The sequence below is a fragment of the Heteronotia binoei genome, chromosome 12, assembly GCF_032191835.1.
Source record: "Heteronotia binoei isolate CCM8104 ecotype False Entrance Well chromosome 12, APGP_CSIRO_Hbin_v1, whole genome shotgun sequence".
Taxonomy (NCBI): Eukaryota; Metazoa; Chordata; class Lepidosauria; order Squamata; family Gekkonidae; genus Heteronotia; species Heteronotia binoei.
This window is the reverse complement of record NC_083234.1, coordinates 68,781,131-68,799,073: the sequence shown is the minus strand read 5'-3', so window position 1 is coordinate 68,799,073 and position 17,943 is coordinate 68,781,131. Positions and strand designations below refer to the sequence as shown.

At 47.8% G+C, this 17,943-nt stretch overlaps 1 protein-coding gene across 1 annotated transcript in view; it reads left to right on the top strand.

The window, feature by feature from the left end:
- The window catches only part of CDK5RAP2 (CDK5 regulatory subunit associated protein 2), a 190,150-nt gene that overhangs the window by 102,140 nt on the left and 70,067 nt on the right, over window positions 1–17,943 (top strand). Inside the window, exon 17 of the mRNA XM_060250867.1 lies at window positions 7,022–7,120. Coding sequence (XP_060106850.1) covers window positions 7,022–7,120 — 99 coding nt within the window. The remainder of the gene's footprint in view (window positions 1–7,021; window positions 7,121–17,943) is intronic.

Sequence of the window (17,943 nt, the reverse complement as noted above, 5' to 3'; positions counted from 1 at the left end):
GCACAATGATGAACAAAAGCTATTGAGGAAGACTCAGCATGGGTTCTGTAAGGGAAGATCTTGTCTCACTAACCTGTTAGAGTTCTTTGAGGGGGTGAACAAACGTGGATAAAGGTAGATGTTGTTTACCTTGACTTCCAGAAAGCTTTTGATAAAATTCCACATCAAAGGCTCCTTAGTAAGCTCAGCAGTCATGGGGTAAAAGGACAAGTCCTCTTGTGAATCAAAAACTGGCTAATTAATAGGAAACAGAGAGTGAGTATAAATGGGCAGTTTTCACAGAGGAGGATGGTAAGCAGTGGGATACCGTAGGGCTCAGTACTGGGTCCAGAGCTTTTTAACTTGTTCATTAATGATTTGGAGTTGGGAGTAAGCAGTGAAGTGGCTAAGTTTGCAGATGACACTAAATTGTTCAGGGTGGTGAGAACCAGAGAGGATTGTGAGGCTACTCCAGAGGGATCTGTCGAGTCTGGATGTGTGGGCATCAGTGTGGCCAAGTGCAAAGTAATGCACATTGGGGCCAAAAATCCTAACTATATATATGAGTTGATGGGGTGTGAACTGGCAGAGACTGACCAAGAAAGAGATCTTGGGGTCGTGGTAGATAACTCACTGAAAATGTCAAGACAGTGTGTGACTGCAATAAAAAAGGCCAACGCCATGCTGGGAATTATTAAGAAGGGAATTGAGAACATATCAGCCAGTATCATAATGCCCCTGTATAAATCAATGGTGTGGCCTCATTTTGAGTACTGTGTACAATTCTGGTCACCTCAAAAAAGTTGTTATAGCACTGGAAAAAGTCCAGAAAAGGACAACTAGAATGATCAAAGGGCTGGAACACTTTCCCTATGAAGAAAGGTTAAAACACTTGGGGCTCTTTAGCTTGGAGAAACGTTGACTGAGGGGTGACATGATAGAGGTTTACAAGATTATGCACAGGATAGAGAAGGTAGAGAAAGAACTACTTTTCTCCCTTTCTCACAATACAAAAACTCATGGGCACTCAATGAAATTACTGAGCAGTCGGGTTAGAACGGATAAGAGGAAGTACTTCTTCACCCAAAGAGTGATTAACACATGGAATTCACTGCCACAGGAGGTGGCAGCAGCTATAAGCATAGACAACTTCAAGAGGGGATTAGATAAACATATGGAGCAGAGGTCCATCAGTGGCTACTAGCCACTGTGGGTATTGATGGAACTCCTGTCTGGGACAGTGATGCTCTGTATTCTTGGTTTTTGGGGGGGTACAGTGGGAGGGCTTCTAGTGTCCTGGCCCCGCTGATGGACCTCCTGATGGCACCCATTTATTTGGCCACTGTGTGACACAGAGTGTTGGACTGGATGGGCCATTGGCCTGATCCAACATGACTTCTCTTATGTTCTTATGATACAGAAAGCATCCTCTGGATTTTTCCCTCCTTTTCTGCACTGATTACATCTCATTTTGGTTCCACAGTAACGTCCAGGATAACAATTTTGTTTCTTGGATTGAAGAAATGCAGAAGCATCTTTGAAGACCTTTTAGTCAAATCTCTGGTGTTGTATCAGGAAGCCTACATTGTACAAATAGATATGGATACACTCAAATTAGTTCCTTGCATATGAATTCACTTTCTTGTATTACCTCTTGCTTGCTGTTGTGTGGCTACGTGCAACATACTAGACATGTGGTGTTCTTGATTAAACACCTTGGAGGGAGGTCACAGAAGCTGGGGAGATAGTGGTGGTTCGAGGTATCTGTTGAGCCACAGTTCATGGCCAGCATTTCATATACAGCTTCCAAGTTGCATGTTGTGCTAACCCATCACATCCAGTGTAGTTACATGAACTTGGGACACTGTCTTATACTGAGATAAACCATTGGTCCATCAGGCTCAGCGTTGTCAGCTCTGTATGGTATTTACTGTCCATGGTCTCAGGTGGAGAAGGGTTGTTCCCAACACCAGCAGCCCAAGATCTAGATCTTCCTCTTCAGGAGTCCATGAACTGGTTGTTACAGGGCATGTGCTGGGTGTTTCTTGGCTTAATATTTCATTCCAATTTCCATCAGTAGGGTTCTTTCCCCCCCCACCACCCATTTTAGGAAAAAAAGTGTTCCAGGAACATTAATGTGTGGATAGATTCAGGTGAGTAGCCATGTTGGTCTGAAGAGCAACGTTTGAGTCCAGTGGCACCTTTAAGACCAACAAAGTTTATTCTGACTATACTCAGAGGTGAGGAGATGCTCTAGTATTTTTATCCCAAACTGTATAAAATTGATTTAGGAAAGATGGTAATAGTCTTAACTCTCCAGCTTGCATGATACAGGATTAGTCACCAGGGAAGGCCTCTTGATCAAACTGCACAATCCAAAAGAGGAGAGGAGTAAAGGGAGTTAAGGCAGAACGGGGCTTGTAGCACAGGTATATGCTGTATGTGCCAGTGTGAAATAGCTGCCTATTTCCAGCAAATGTACATGCAAATTTTGTTAGGAGTGGGCTGTAGATTGGCTTAAAGGCCCAGCAGAGTCTGGGGGAAAAAAACTGGCAGTTCTAGAGTGGTGGTAGAAATTCCTATAGCCAACCAGCAGTAAAAAGTGCTTGTATAACTGCTCCCCAAGTAATCCAGTTTACTTTTTGAATGTAACAGCTTTATTCCTTCTCAGAGAATGAAAACGTTAAATCCTCCCCCCCACTCCCGTTTGCAATGTAAAAATGATCAGCTTTGTTTCTCTTCAGGCAAGCAAGTATCTCTGTAAAACTTTTTTTAGTGTTCTGCAACCATCTTATTTATTGCATATATTCTCTTATGTACCACTTGATCCATGAGGAAAGCGCACTGGAGGACCTGAGATAATGTGCATCATAAATAAGATGTTAGTATTAACTTCGTTTCTGTGGGAACATACGCGTGTGCATGCACACATGTACAGCTAGTCCAGAATAGCCTAAGAGTTACAAGAGAGTGAAGAACTGAACATAAGATAAGCCATGTCGGATCAGGCCAATGGCCCATCCAGTCCAACACTCTGTGTCACTCAGTGGCCAAAAAACCCAGGTGCCATCAGGAGGTCCTTCTGTGGGGCCAGGACACTAGAAGTCCTCACACTGTTGCTGAGAATCAGGGACAGTGAAGAAGAAGGGAAAAGGAGATCCCAGTAACAAGCTCTTGATCAGGCAGTTTAGTTTGGGGGGTATTTATAATGTTAAGGGCTTTTATGGGATTTTATATCAACGTTAGGGTTTCCCCCCTATTTTTTTGGTTATTTAATTATGTCTTGTGATCATGATTACTGGCTTTTCTTTCTCTTCAGTTAATCTACTTTGGTTTCAAATTATTTCTGTATTCTGCTTTGTAATTTTGTTTTGTAGTTCTATTATTCAATGCCTTGTTTTATGTTGAGCTTAAGACCATTGGTCAAGGAAGCTAATAAATAAAAGGAAAGTTTTGGGGGTAAGGTGGGAGTACTTAGTCCAGTGCTGAAATGGGCATGGAGGGGAATGGGATAAGTGAAGGCTTATAATAAAAGTGGAGCAGTTTCATGCATCATCAGGAATGCTTTCCTTTCCATCCCAATTGGCTGTTTGGACATTGGAAATTGGGTTTCTGTCATAAGCAATATGAGCAACAGAACCCTTGCAGAACAAACAACTAAATTTACTCAGAATAGTCCACAAACGTCACTCTGGTAGCATTGAAGGAAGTCTTTCCGGTGTCCAGGTTGGTATAGTGATTAAGTGTAGTGGAAGAACCAGGTTTGATTCCCCACTCCTCCACTTGCACCTGCTGGAATGGCCTTGGGTCAGCCATAGTTCTCGCAGGAGTTGTCCTTGAAAGGGCAGCTGCTGTGAGAGTCCTCTCAGCCCCACCCACCTCACAGGGTGTCTGTTGTGGGGGAGGAAGATAAAAGAGGTTGTGAGCCACTCTGAGATTAGAAGTGGAGGGTGGGATATAAATCCAGTATCATCATCATCATCCTGCATCAGTAAGAAGAGGGGAGAGTGGGGTGGATGGATGTGCACATGGTGCTTAAAGACACACAAACTGGATGTGCACATGATGGTGAAAGGCACACAGACTTGCTGGCCCATTGCCTCTGCTTAAGGCCTCAGCAGGAGGATGGTCATGACTCCTAGGAACATCCCCCCACTAACTATAGCTAAACGAATGAAGCTTGAAGGGATTTCCTTACCCATCTCCTAATTTTGGTTCTTCCTCTGGGATGCTAGGCAAGACATCACCTCCACAAGTTACAATTTGCTGAGCCATCTCATGACATGAAGTCCTTGTTCCTGGTCTCTCTGGTCTCACACAGCTTGGCAATATCTTCTGCTGCGCTTTCCGTTTCTCTGAGAAGGTGGCTTTCTACTTCATATAACATCTCATTTGTACTGCTACGACTGAGGTGTGGTCCGGCTACTGTAAAGGGACTGATTGGGGTAACAATCCCAAGTTGGAGAGAAAGATGTGCCAAATCTTTTCTAGATGACACTGCTCTAGTTGAGTTTTTGAGAGTGTGTATAGGCATACTTGAAAACAGTGGGTTTCCCACCAGTGGAGCAAGCCATGTCCCACCGCCTCCTCCCAGCCTTCACAGTTCAGATGAGAAATGAACACTGATTTGAATGCAAGCTCTCTCCTCCCTGCTGATTCCATGCAGGCTGCCCAGAACTTTTATATCATTTTTTAAAAGCATGACATGAACCTTTTCAATTGAATGTTAGTTTGATACCTTTGTGCGTGTGTAGGGGGAATGCATTATTATTATTATTATTTCAAAACTTGAAATGCACCAGGGAATGGGAATAGGGCAAGTGATGTTGTGATGGTACCAAAGCCAGCCCATCAGTGCCATGCACAGCCAAGCTCTGCTTGAAACAGGTAAATGAATGTTTAGCTCAGTTTCAGTCCTGAGGAGATGGTGCACCTACAAGAAACGTAGCGAGAGTACTTTCACCATTGGCTTATAACTCAAATAGCTTCCACAATAGGTTATAGCTCAAATTATGTCCATCTGTATGCACCCTTCAGTCAACAAACAACATTTTTCTGATGCGCTTTTGACATAATCAGTTTAGTAGTTCATTATATTGTGTTTGTTGTAGACAATGTAACCTCACTGCTGGAAAGGCAGTTTGGTGTAGTGGTTAAGTGTGCGGACTGTTATCTGGGAGAACTGGGTTTGATTCCCCACTCCTCCACTTGCACCTGCTGGAATGGCCTTGGGTCAGCCATAGCTCTGCTGTGAGAGCCCTCTTCATCCCCACCCACCTCACAGGGTGTCTGTTGTAGGGGAGGAAGGTAAAGGAGATTGTGAGCCACTCTGAGACTCTTCGGAGTGGAGGGCAGGATATAAATCCAATATCATCATCATCTTCTTCTGTGCAATAACCCCCCCCCCCCCCCCAGAACTGCATTGTATCTATTGTTGCTGAAGTAATTGATGTTTTTCGGTTGTAATGATTGTTAAGATGGTTTTAATTATTGAATAATTTGATTATATTGGTTTTTTGTTTTGTTGTAACCCACCCTGAGCTAGCTTTGCTGGGGAGGGTGGGATAGAAATTAAATAAATATATATAATAAGCTTAAAGCCTGGGCTATGGGCCCCTGGAACTTGGTAAACTGTACCAGTCTTTTCCTTGACCCCTATCTGGTGCTTTGACAAGACTGACTGGCTTTTCTTCAGGTCCATGTTTCAAACTGCACATTTGCTGGCCAGCTGCAGACCCTACCAGGGCTTCTGTCAAATGTGGAAGTTTCTTCCTGCCTCCCCTCAGATAAAGATGCTTCCTCAACTTTTCCCTCATGGCACCGATGTCTTCCTCTTTTCTGCTACAGAGTGATCATCTCCTTGATTTTCCAGTCACAAACATCTTTAAGAAAGCAAAAAACCTTAATGAGTTCTCCCCCTGCTCCCTGGTTTATTTGGTCTTCTGACCAATCTTATCTCCTGTGTGTATTCCTTATCAGTTGAGAACTAATTACTTCACAGCCAGATACTGTTTGTGGCCAGAGGGCTTTGAGTTCCCACAGGAGTGACAGTTGCTTGTTTTCAGTGCTGAATGACACAAAGAGATATTTCTTTGTGTCTTGTGGGGGGTGGGGGGGGAGTAGCTCAATGACGCAAGCACCATAAACATATATTGTCTGCCTTGGAGAAAGGCATAATGTGCCTACCTGCACCAACTGCCAACAATTGACCTCTGAGACTAGAAGTGAAAGCCTTTTGGCTTAAAACAGTCCTCTGCAAAGAGGATTTACTCCCTGGTAATTCATCTGCCACATCTTCAGAGTGGCCACTATCATCTTAAAAGGAAAGATTTCACAACAAAATGGTCAGTAAAATGGAAACACCCTCTTCAGCTTTGCAGATTATTGCTTCATGAGCAACTCAGATAAACCCAAATGATCATTAGTTCTCTACTAATGGGGAAACTACACAAGACTAAAGCCACTCTGAAAGTTATGCTAGTATGCTTTCCTGAAACCAGAGTGAGACAAGGCTAAAGATGAGACCAAACAGAAAAGCTGTTTTCCATAAGAAACAGCAAAGAAAAAGAAGATTTGAAGGATCCACTACAACCATTATTGTAGCTTTCGGCTGACATGTTGATTCCTGGAAAATTTCAGGATGCCTTCAAGGTTCCTAGATTTCTATGCGCATACCTTAAAGAGGCAGAAGCTGGCTTATGTCATGACATGGTGCTAGGCCACAAATGTGAGAAGTCTCCAGCAAATTAAAGGCTTGATGTGTGAAGCTTCCTTTGACAGAGGCATCCTGTGTGCATTCTGCCATCTGCGCAATTGTTCCCGCTGTTCTGCTGTGTGCAGTACAGCATGCGGAGATCAGCGCATGTTGGAAATGTATACCGTGTGGCTGAGAAGGATCGTTTTGTGAAAAGGTGTGCCTGAGATCCTCAAAAACTGTCATGTGCTGGCAAATTTTGCTGAGTTGCTTCTTCCTCTTTTTTCAAAATGTACATTGCTGGGGTGCATATTCCCTTCTTTCTGTTCTTTCCCCTCTTTTCTCTAGCCGAATCCTCAATCCAGCTTGATTGCTCAGAAGCAGGCGTTAGTTTAGTCAGTGGTGACAGCAAAGAAGAGATGTGCAAGTACCAGGACAACGCCCAAGGTAGAGTATGAACCCACAGCTATTTAAAGGGGGTCAGGGGCTTGCTTGAAAATTCAAAGTTTTTAAGCAGACTGTTTGGGTTGTTTTTATAAATAATTGCATCTGTTAGTTTATTGGTGTTAATTGCCCCCCCCCCTTTTTACCATTGTTCGTAGTTTTTAAATATTGTTTACTTAATTAGCTCAGAATAGCCGTCCTCGAGAATCCCATGGTAGACTCTTCAGAATTATTCTTTTGGAAGGGTCACTAAGATTTATGAGCATGGTTTGTAATAAAAATAATGAGATGTGTGCCCAACTCCCTCTGCGCCCAGTGCGACAGCGTTTCTCTGATCTTGCCAGTGAATTAAAAATGTTCATGAATACATTCAGAAATGCTTGGGTTTCTGAAGCCTCGGAATATCAGCTCCCCCCTCCCCATTTCCCTCAAATCAGAATGATCTCAAACTGTTTGAGTCTCTTAAATGGAACTGCATCACTTAATGCAGGTATAAACGAGCTTAATCACCATGCTGTGAGTTTTAATGTGGAAGCTTCAGTGTTCATCTTCACTCTTTTGTGCAGTCTCACGCTGGGGCTGCGCTTGTGCAGACCAGCCACTTGAGGCTCTCTTACCAGCTTTTCTGGTACTATTTTAACACTCCGAGGGGAGCCCCTCCCCTGCAGAGCTTGTTAAAGGCCATTTTCCCTCCCAGCGGTCACATGCTCTGCAGGGAGGGGGCCCCCTTTCCCTAAGTTCTTTCTTCACTGCCACATGGGTTGGATGTGTTTCTCTTCAACTACTGGTCTTTGTGAGTTTGTTTCAAAATTTTCAAATATTTCATTGCTATGGTGATCCTCACTCTCGAGGAATATGTCACAGAAAGCTCTGTTTAAGAAATGTACCCAAGTGCAGTACAAAGATGACCCTCTCGGATCAGCACCTCCAATGCCTTTGCTGCTTGGGCAAGGCCCATAATAGAGCCACATGCAAAAGCTGCCTCCAGTTTACCCTGGAAGCCTGCTCAGATCGAGCTATGTGATTAAAGGCAAGCTTGTGGGAGAAAGCGCTTTTGTGCTGTAATAGCCCGGCAGCAAAGTCATCTGCCTTGGCAGAGCATTGTCCGTCCCTACTGTCAAAAGTCACTGGTTAGAATCAACCGCCTTACGAGTCCATCCTGAAGTGTCTCAGTTCCATCAGATTCAGAGACAGAGCCGAAGCATTGGGCCTGATCACTAATCTGTGGTGTTCATTAGAACCTCTACCTAAGAAAGCTCGCTCTAAAGTAAAACATAAAGAAAAGAATCACTCTGGTTCCAAGGCACTCCCAGAACCAAGCAGCCTGTTGGTTTTCAGGGAATGAATGGAGATTCCTCCACTGTGAACTTCCCCACATTCCTTCTCAATGTAGTCTTGCTCTAAAAGGGGATATTAAGCCTGGTGAAGGCACCTTAGCAGTTCCAGCAGCTAGTCAACCTTCCAAATTAGCCTCACTGGCCCCATGGCAAGATTTGATGCCACCCCATGGCAAGGCTACCCTTACTATTTCCCTTCCTCTGGACCACAAGAATGGGGTGATTTGCAGTCAAGAAGGGTACGTCCAAAATTGAAGCCCTTTTTCTAATGGAACTGGGAAACTGTAGTGCCTCCAGTGTGGTGCTTGCTTACAGCCTCTAACTAGCCCCTCACAGGACATTCAGATTCTGATAAAGAAGGTATATCGAAGACTAATTCCTCTTCAGGTCTGGGCTCAGACCTTCCATCAGACCCTTCCCCTGATGACACTGTGGGGGATCCAGTCCCAGTGTCACCCAATGAGGATCTCAAGCTTTATGTAGAACAGATGCAAATGGCTAAGTTGTTGGACATAGAGGTGACCTCCAGCAACCCTAGACCCAAGGATAAATCTTGAGAAAACCCGATGCAGAGTTGCCTGGTACAATCTTCTTCTGCATTTTGGAAGGTATTGCTGACATCTCCAAGACTTTCTAGCAAAAGCCATGGCTGCCATATCCAGAAAAGTGGAGAAGTTGTATAAGGTTCAACTGGAAGGTCATGCTTATTTGTTCAGCCGTCCCCCAACTTGATATCTCATATCTGATGAGATTCAAGCAAGACACTGTTTGGGTATGCATTCCTTGTCAGCTGAAGGGCGAAAAGGAAGGGCGAAAAACTGATGCACTCGGCAGGAAAGTTTATTCTTCTGCCTCACTCAAGCTATGTATAGCTAACTATGAAGTGATTATGGATACTAATTTTTCCTCTGGGAGAAGATGGCTGCATATATAGAATTGCTGCCTGAGGATAAGAAGCCTCTAGTAAAGCTACTACAAGCGGAGGCATTACACTTATCTAAACAACAAATTAACACAGACATACTGCTGATTCCTCCTCCAGGGCCATGGCTTCAGCCCTTGAGCTGAGAAGGCATGCTTGGCTACGCTGCACAGCCCTCCCTCTTGACACCCAACAGAAGGTGGAGGACCTTCCTTTTGAGGGCACGACTCTGTTTGCCTCATCAACTGATAATTTCTTGTCACAGATCAAGAAAAACAGACAGACAGCTTGTTCATTTGGCATCACTGCAGGCCCTGCCATTCCGTACAGACCTCGGCAGTCATACTGATTGTATCAGTCATATCCCCATATGCTCAACACTCGCACCAACAGCCTTGTCTGCCACAGTATCCTAGACAACAACTTTTTTCAAGATTGGGATTGCAGGGCAAGCATAGGTCCTATGACCTGGGCATGGGTTCTATGCATACACCCACATTTTCCAGAGCTTGCTTGTATTTGTTGTAGGAGGATATTATACTGAATGCCATATTTGCTGTAGGAGGGTGCTACATTTAAGACCTAGCTTACACTTTCAACCAAAGATGGTTTCTAGTTTCCACCTTTCCGAAGATGTAGTCCTTCCAATGTTTTTTCCATCCCCCACCCCTGAGACTGAATAAACACTACATTCCTTAGATGTAAAGAGGTCTTTATTATTTTACCTGGATAGAACGAGTGTCAGACAATACTCCTCACCTCTTTGTGTGCTTCTCCGATAGTTCAAAAGCAAAGCTACCATCGGCGCAAACGATTTCTAGATGGATAGTCTCAGCTATCTGACTGGGATATGAATAGACCAAGCTACTATGTCCTCTGGTGCTTTGGACACACTCTACAAGGGCACAGGCAGAGTCAGCAGCATTTCGCAGAGGGACCCCCTTGGGGGACAGCTGTAGAGCAGCAACATGATTGCCTTCAGATACCTTTGTCAAGCACTATTCTGTGGACGTGAATGTGAGAAGAGATTCAGCAGTTGGTAGAGCAGTGCTGCACTCCTTGTTCAACTGAAACTTACCCCACATCTCTATATTCTGCCAATGTGGAACGGCACAGAAGACTTGTCAGAACTTGGATGAACTTCAAGAGAGTCCAATACTTGTAGCAAGTTAGGAATCTTTATTGGAAGAACTTCAGTACTATAGAAACGAAATAACAGTAATGGCGATTCTGGGCAGTTGGTTACATTTTATGCCCACAGCAAAGCATAATAAAACAATAATTCACAGTGATTCACACGGTCCCAAGCGGTTGTCTCTTTCCCAGCCTTCGTTATCAGCTAAGAGGGATGCCCCCCTATTGTGAAGGCCAAACGGCCCGGCTTCAAAGGGCACCTGTGGATGTTAAGCAGAGACTTTCTGCCGCCTGTCTTACCGCCCTAAATATTTAGCATAGCAAAGCGGCTTGGGTCAATGACCGCTGTCAATATCCTGAGTTACAACATGGAAACAGTTTGGCTAAGCTAAGAGATCACAGTTACAAGTTCTGACATACTGCCCCCCCTAAGCTCGTCGCTTTGGGCTTGTGTGGGTACAGTAGGTGAAATTTTTTCAGCAGTTGCGGAGCAGATACATCAGTGGCTTTGACCCATTCATCACAGCTAGGGGGAAAATACTTCCACCTAATAAGGTAGTACAACGCCCCCCTCCGGATCTTTGAGTCTAGAATTTCTAACACCTCATGGTGACTCTGACCCTTCACTAATGTCGGCGGCGGTTCCGGGGGGCGGGGATGGAATGGCGTAGCTCCAGGATCCTTGCGAAGAAGGCTGCAATGAAAAACAGGGTGGATCTTACTGAGGGATTTTGGCAACTCTAGCTCGACAGTTACTTTGTTGATAACCTTCTTTATTTTGAATGGCCCCAGATACTTAAGTGCGAGCTTCCAGCATCCCTGTGGGAGGGGCAAATTTTTTGTAGACAGGAACACTGTGTCTCCCTCCTTCATGTCCCATTGAGGGGCATGCTTTTTGTCAAAGTACCGTTTGTATTCCCTCTTCGCCTCTTCCAGGTTTTCTTGAATCACTTTCCACCCTCCCCTTATCCCCTCCCACCACTGGAGGCAGGACGTAGGTTCTTTAGGCCCTGCCGGAAGGGGAAGGTTTGGAAAAGGCTTCCCCTCGTAGCCGTTGACTATTTGGAAAGGGGAGGTTTTGGTGGAACTATGGAGGCTGTTATTGTACCCATATTCTGCGAAGGGCAGTAGCTCCACCCAGTTTGTTTGTTGGTAATTGATGTAACACCTTAAATATTGCTCGAGAAGCCCGTTCACCCTCTCCGTCTGTCCGTCCGTTTGTGGGTGGTAGGCTGAGCTAAGTCCTTGTTCGATGCCAGCTAACTTGCAAAACTCCCGCCAGAAGTTGGCAACGAACTGTGGCCCGCGGTCACTAATGACCTTTTCGGGAAATGAGTGTAGGCGGACCACGTGATTGAAGAAAAGTTGGGCCAGTTTTTTAGCAGTGGGCAATTTCTTGCAAGGGATGAAGTGGGCTTGCTTTGAAAAAGTATCCACCACTACCAATATCACCGTTTTCCCTTGCGAGGGGGGTAATTCCACTATAAAGTCCATGGACACCACAGCCCAGGGTCGGCTAGCCGTGGGGAGAGGGACGAGGTGTCCGGGGGGTTTACCCCCTCTACGTTTGGACATGATGCATGTAGGGCAGGCTAGTACGAATTCAGAAACATCCCTCTTTAGCTTTGGCCACCAAAATTGTCGTGTGATAAGGTGGAGCGTTTTCACATACCCAAAGTGGCCTGCCAGGCGATTGGAATGGCATTTTTCTAGCACTTCCTTCCTCATGGATTTAGGCACATAGATTTTCCCTTTGTGGAGCCAAAGTCCCCCCTCCCCTTGCTCTAGCCCATCTGGGCGGTCTGCGCCTTCTAAGTCTGCTTCCGAGGCGAAGCGCTCCTGCTGTGGTGTTTCTGGGGCCCCGGTTGTTTTCCCTGAACGGGTGGTGACCCCTCCCGCAATGGCTGACGGTGGGATGAGGGAGTCGATCACTTCTTCCCTCTGACTTTCGTGCTGGGGCATGCGTGACAGTGCATCGGCTAAAAAGTTTTCTGTGCCGGGGATGTGCTTCAGCACAAAGTCAAACTTGGCAAAGAAACCCGCCCACCGAATTTGTTTCGCGGTCAGTTTGCGGCGACCTGTGAGAGCCTCCAAGTTTTTGTGATCGGTCCAAATCTCAAAGGGGACTCGTGCTCCCTCTAGCCAGGATCTCCAGGTTTTCAAGGCGAACATTACAGCAAAAGCCTCTTTGTCCCACACTGACCAGTTCCTTTGCTCGTTTGAGAATTTGTGTGAGATGTAGGCGCAGGGACGCAGTTCCCCCTCTTCGTTCCTCTGCATCAATATGGCTCCCACGGCGACGTCGGAGGCGTCGCATTGCACCACGAAGGGTTTCAATTCATTCGGGTGGGCCAATATTGGTTCAGAGGTGAAGAGTTGTTTGAGTTCTTGGAACGCCCGGTGGCACTCGGGGGTCCAAGTTAGGCGCGCCCCGGGTTTTTTCGCCGCCTCCCCCTTCCCCTTCGTTTTTAGGAGCTCCGTGAGGGGGAGCAGCACCCGGGCGAACCCCTTAATGAACCCGCGGTAGAAATTTGCGAACCCGATGAAAGATTGTAACTGCTGTCGGGTTCGGGGCGGTTCCCAATCTAGAACAGCTTGGATTTTGGCGGGGTCCATTGCCAGCCCTTCCCCTGACACTCGGAATCCCAGATAGTCTAGTTCCGTCTTGTGGAACTCACATTTAGACAGTTTAGCATACAGTTTGTTCTTACAAAGAGTCGCCAGTACTTTTCTCACAAGAGGCACATGGGATTCAAGGTCTTTCGAATAGATAATGATGACATCAAGGTACACCACCACCCCCTTGAACAGAAATTCTCTCAACACTTCATTTATAAAGTTCATAAAAACCCCTGGTGCGCCTTGTAGCCCAAATGGCATGACTAGGTACTCAAACTGTCCCATAGGCGTGTTGAACGCGGTCTTCCACTCGTCTCCTTCTTTAATCCGTACGCGGAAATACGCGTCTCTGAGATCGAGCTTAGTGAAGATCTTGCCCTCGGCCACAGTGTTTAGGAGGTCTCTTATCAACGGGATCGGATAAGCATTAGACATAGAAATTCCGTTTATCCCGCGAAAATCTGTGCAAAGTCTAAGCCCCCCATCCTTCTTCTTGCGAAACAATACTGGGGCGGCATGGGGGGCGGTAGCTGGCCGGATGAAACCCCGTTTCAGATTTTTGTCAATGAATTTCCTCAGCTCCTCTTTCTCTGCCCAACCCATAGAGTACAGTTTTGCTTTCGGTAGCGCTTGCCCCGGAATGAGTTCAATGGCACAGTCCGTGGGGCGATGAGGGGGGAGTTCGTCCGCCTCCCTCTCGCTAAAGGCTTTCCTTAAGTCCCTGTACTCTTTGGGAATCGATCCTATCTCCTCGAGGGTGAGACAGAGTCTTTCGTTCTGCGGGGGTGCTTTCGGGCCCCACTCCGGTTTCCAGTGGTGGTGCTCGCACCGCCAGTCCGGGAACCGCACTATTTGCTCTGCCCATCGAATGTCCGGTTGGTGTCTTGCTAGCCATCCTGATCCCACCACCACGTCGAAAGAGCAAGAAGGGGCTATGACAAACGCCTCCACCCCCCAGTGTTCTTCAGTCCCCACGGGGATGGCCTGGGTCTCTAGGGTGCAAGGTTCCCCCCGCATTGGCGTCCCGTCCATTTGCTCAAATTGGATGGGGTGCGGGAGGGGGGCCGTGGCTAGTCCCAGCGCTTCTACTAAGCGGGGGGTAATGATGTCCCGAGTGCACCCAGAGTCAATTAAGGCCCGGGCGTGCATGAATCTTTTTAAGTTGGGGTTCAAAAGGGTGACTGCCATGAACAATAGCCCCCCGGTAACTCTCACCGTCAGTAGTGCCGGCGTTTTGTCGACCTGCTTCACGGCACTGATTAAAGCAGGTCGCTGTCGTTTCCCGCCGACTCTTGGTCCCAGGACTCCTCGCTGGATTCTTCTATGGTGGTAATATCCTCGTCAATCGCCAAGGAGGTGGCGACGGTGCCCCGACTGGGCTCCTTCGCTCGCCCGCCCTTCTTCTTAGGCGCGGTGGGCGTCGATTTGGATGGCGGCAGTGTCGGAGTTGGTTTCCCTGGGCAGTTGGCGGCCAGGTGGTTCGGGTCTCCACACCGGTAGCATTTTCGTGCCGCTGCCGAGGGGGTGGAAGTCGTAGGGCCACGCTTCCCTTCTGTCTTGCTCGGTGAGGGACTCGGCTTCCCGGCCTTTTTGCTCTGCTGCTGGCGCCGCATCCCAACGTGCTGGAGGTCGGTCTCTACCTCCCCAGCCAGTTGGATCCATCCCACCAGGGTATCTGGTCTTCCCTGGTGGTAGCACCGATCTAGGATGTTCGCGTTCAGGCCGTTCTTGAACGCGGTGTATTTCATGACTTCATTCCACCCCCTGGCTGCCGCACAGTAGCCCATGAACTCGGTGGCGTACTCCCGGGTGGTGCGGTTGCCTTGCTCGATTCTTTGCAGGGCCGCGACAGCTTTCTCTTCCCGCAGGGGGGTCTCCATATTGCCGAAGCATGGCTTGTAGAAAATCGGCCACGGTGGCGAGTTCTGGTTTCCGCCCCGTGTAAAGCCCCACGTACCATTTTTGGGCCGGTCCTCTTAGTCTGGAGGCGATGTGGGCCACGCGGCTCGCTTCCGTGGGGTACCCCGCTCCCCAGTGCGTGAAAAACACGTTGCATTGGATCGTGAAGTATTCCACTCCGTCTCCGTCCCCATCGAAGGTGATTTTCAACTCCCGGTGGCCTCCTCCGTCCCCTCCGGCCGGGGCGACTGGAGCGGGAGCCACCGGAGCTACTGGGGCCATCGGTCCGCCGAGCGGTGGGGCTGGTGGTCCAACCGGGGGACCTGCCGGAGGGCCGGCCGGGGGTCCTGCTGGCGGCCCCACGGGGGGTCCCGCCGAGGGGCTGACCGACGGCCCCGCCGGGGCCCCAGCCGGCGGCCCCACGGGGGGTCCCGTCGGGGGGCCGACCGGCGGTCCTGTTGGAGCCCCAGCCGGCGGCCCCGCCGGAGCCCCAGCCGGGGGTCCCGCCGGTGCGCCTGCCGGTGGGCCCACCGGTCCTCCCCCTGGGGCTTGCCCCGCGGCCACGATCCCTTGGAGCGTGCGGATTTGATCGCGGACCGCTCCCAGGTTTTGTTGCATCTCTTCTGCCATCAGGACCCGGGATGCGTGAACCTCGTCGTGGATCTCTCTCACCCAATCGAACAGCTCGTTGCGCAGCGTTCGGATCGGGTCCCCTCCACCGTAAGTCCCGAGCCCCTCGTCTCTGGGCTCATCCTCGTCCCCTTCTCCTCCGCCCGTGGCGATGAGTCGGTAGCGCTGCTCCGCGGCCTCCATAGCGGCCGTCGACTTCCTCGGGCTCCAGGTTCGGGAGGGGAAGGCGTCGACGGTGAACGGCACGGGGACCTTAATTTTCCTCCTCGCGCCAGTTACCTTCGGGTCGAGGGGTTCTTCGTCTGGTGGAATAGTGGGCTCTCCGTTGTCTGGTTCCAGTGCCGCCATGGGGCCAGGTTGCCAGTCCCGATAAGCCCAAATGAAAGGTTTACTGTTATAATGTCAGAACTTGGATGAACTTCAAGAGAGTCCAATACTTGTAGCAAGTTAGGAATCTTTATTGGAAGAACTTCAGTACTATAGAAACGAAATAACAGTAATGGCGATTCTGGGCAGTTGGTTACATTTTATGCCCACAGCAAAGCATAATAAAACAATAATTCACAGTGATTCACACGGTCCCAAGCGGTTGTCTCTTTCCCAGCCTTCGTTATCAGCTAAGAGGGATGTCCCCCTATTGTGAAGGCCAAACGGCCCGGCTTCAAAGGGCACCTGTGGATGTTAAGCAGAGACTTTCTGCCGCCTGTCTTACCGCCCTAAATATTTAGCATAGCAAAGCGGCTTGGGTCAATGACCGCTGTCAATATCCTGAGTTACAACATGGAAACAGTTTGGCTAAGCTAAGAGATCACAGTTACAAGTTCTGACAAGACTGAAGATGAAAACAGTGTTGCACTTACCTGTAACTGTTGATCACTTAAGTGTCTTCTGTGCAGGCACACATTCACTCCCTCCTACTCTGCGGTGAGTTCATAGAATGTAATTCCATCTGTGACGCTTGCAGCAGCTCAGGAAGACAGATGGAAAGGGGGGGGGTCCCCTCCCTGCAGAGCATGTGACTGCTGGGTGAGAAAACAGCCTCTAACAAGGTCTGCAGGGGAATAGCTCCCCTCTGAGTGTTAAAATAGTATCAGAAAAGCTGTAAGAGAGCCTCCAGTAACTAGCCTGAGCAAGTCCCAATGTGTGCCTGCACAGAAGATACCTCAATCAACAATAGATATAGGTAAGTGTAACACTGTTTTCTCTTTATCAGGAGGCACTGAAAAAGTTGCATATTCCACTAGGCATGGTAAGATCCCTCTTGAATGGAACTTGTCATAAGCACTGTGAGATTTGGGTGCTTCGCCATGTTGGGAATGTACTTTGATACTGTAAAACAACAGCATGAGCTCTTTGATCTTTTCCCTACGCAAACATGGGTTTGATTATAGTTGCTTGGCAAGTGCGAAGCCAGTTCAGATGTAATGGCAAACTGGGTTTCTGTAAACCAGGCTAGAAATTTTGCTAGAAATCCATCTGAACCAGGCTAGAAACTTTACCAGGCTGCCTACATTTTCCGTTGTTTCTGGGATTAGGGAGGGACTGTTTCCATTTTCTCTGTTTTCCATTGTTTTCCATTGTCTCTGGAATCAGGGAGAGATGGTGGTTCAGTGGCAGAGCATCTGCTTGGTAAGCAGAAGTTTCCAGGTTCAATCCCTGGCATCTCCAACTAAAAAGGGTCCAGGCAAATAGGTGTGAAAAACCTCAGCTTGAGACCCTGGAGAGCCACTGCCAGTCTGAGTAGACAATACTGACTTTGATGGACCGAGGGTCTGATTCAATATAAGGCAGCTTCATATGTTCATATATGTTCAGGGAGTTATTTGGAGATCAGATTTGTCAACTGGTATTATCCGCGACCCTTAAATGGAAACCCTGTGTTCAGAGGTCGCATATAGTATACCTGTGAGTGCTGAGAGCTGGGGACAAGTATCTGGGGGTAACCTTCACATTTCTCAGTCTGCTTGAGAGCTTTTAGAAGTATCCTGCTGGCTTCTTTGGCTACAGAATGCTGGATCTTGTTCTATTCTGCCAAATTGTTCTTCCATTCTCCTTTGGTAAAATAAAGCACAATTGCCAAAAGAACTGATCAGATCCATGGACTGCAATGCAAAATGTATTGTTCATTCCCCCCCCCCCCCCACCACCACCAATTAAGCCATTTTAGTTGGCACTAAGGAGAGAATTGATTGATTGGGTTTTCTGGGATCAAGCAACTGAGTGAAGCAATGGTTGTAGGTTGTATACCATATTCTCAAGAGTTGATGAGTGTTTCAAGTTTAGCT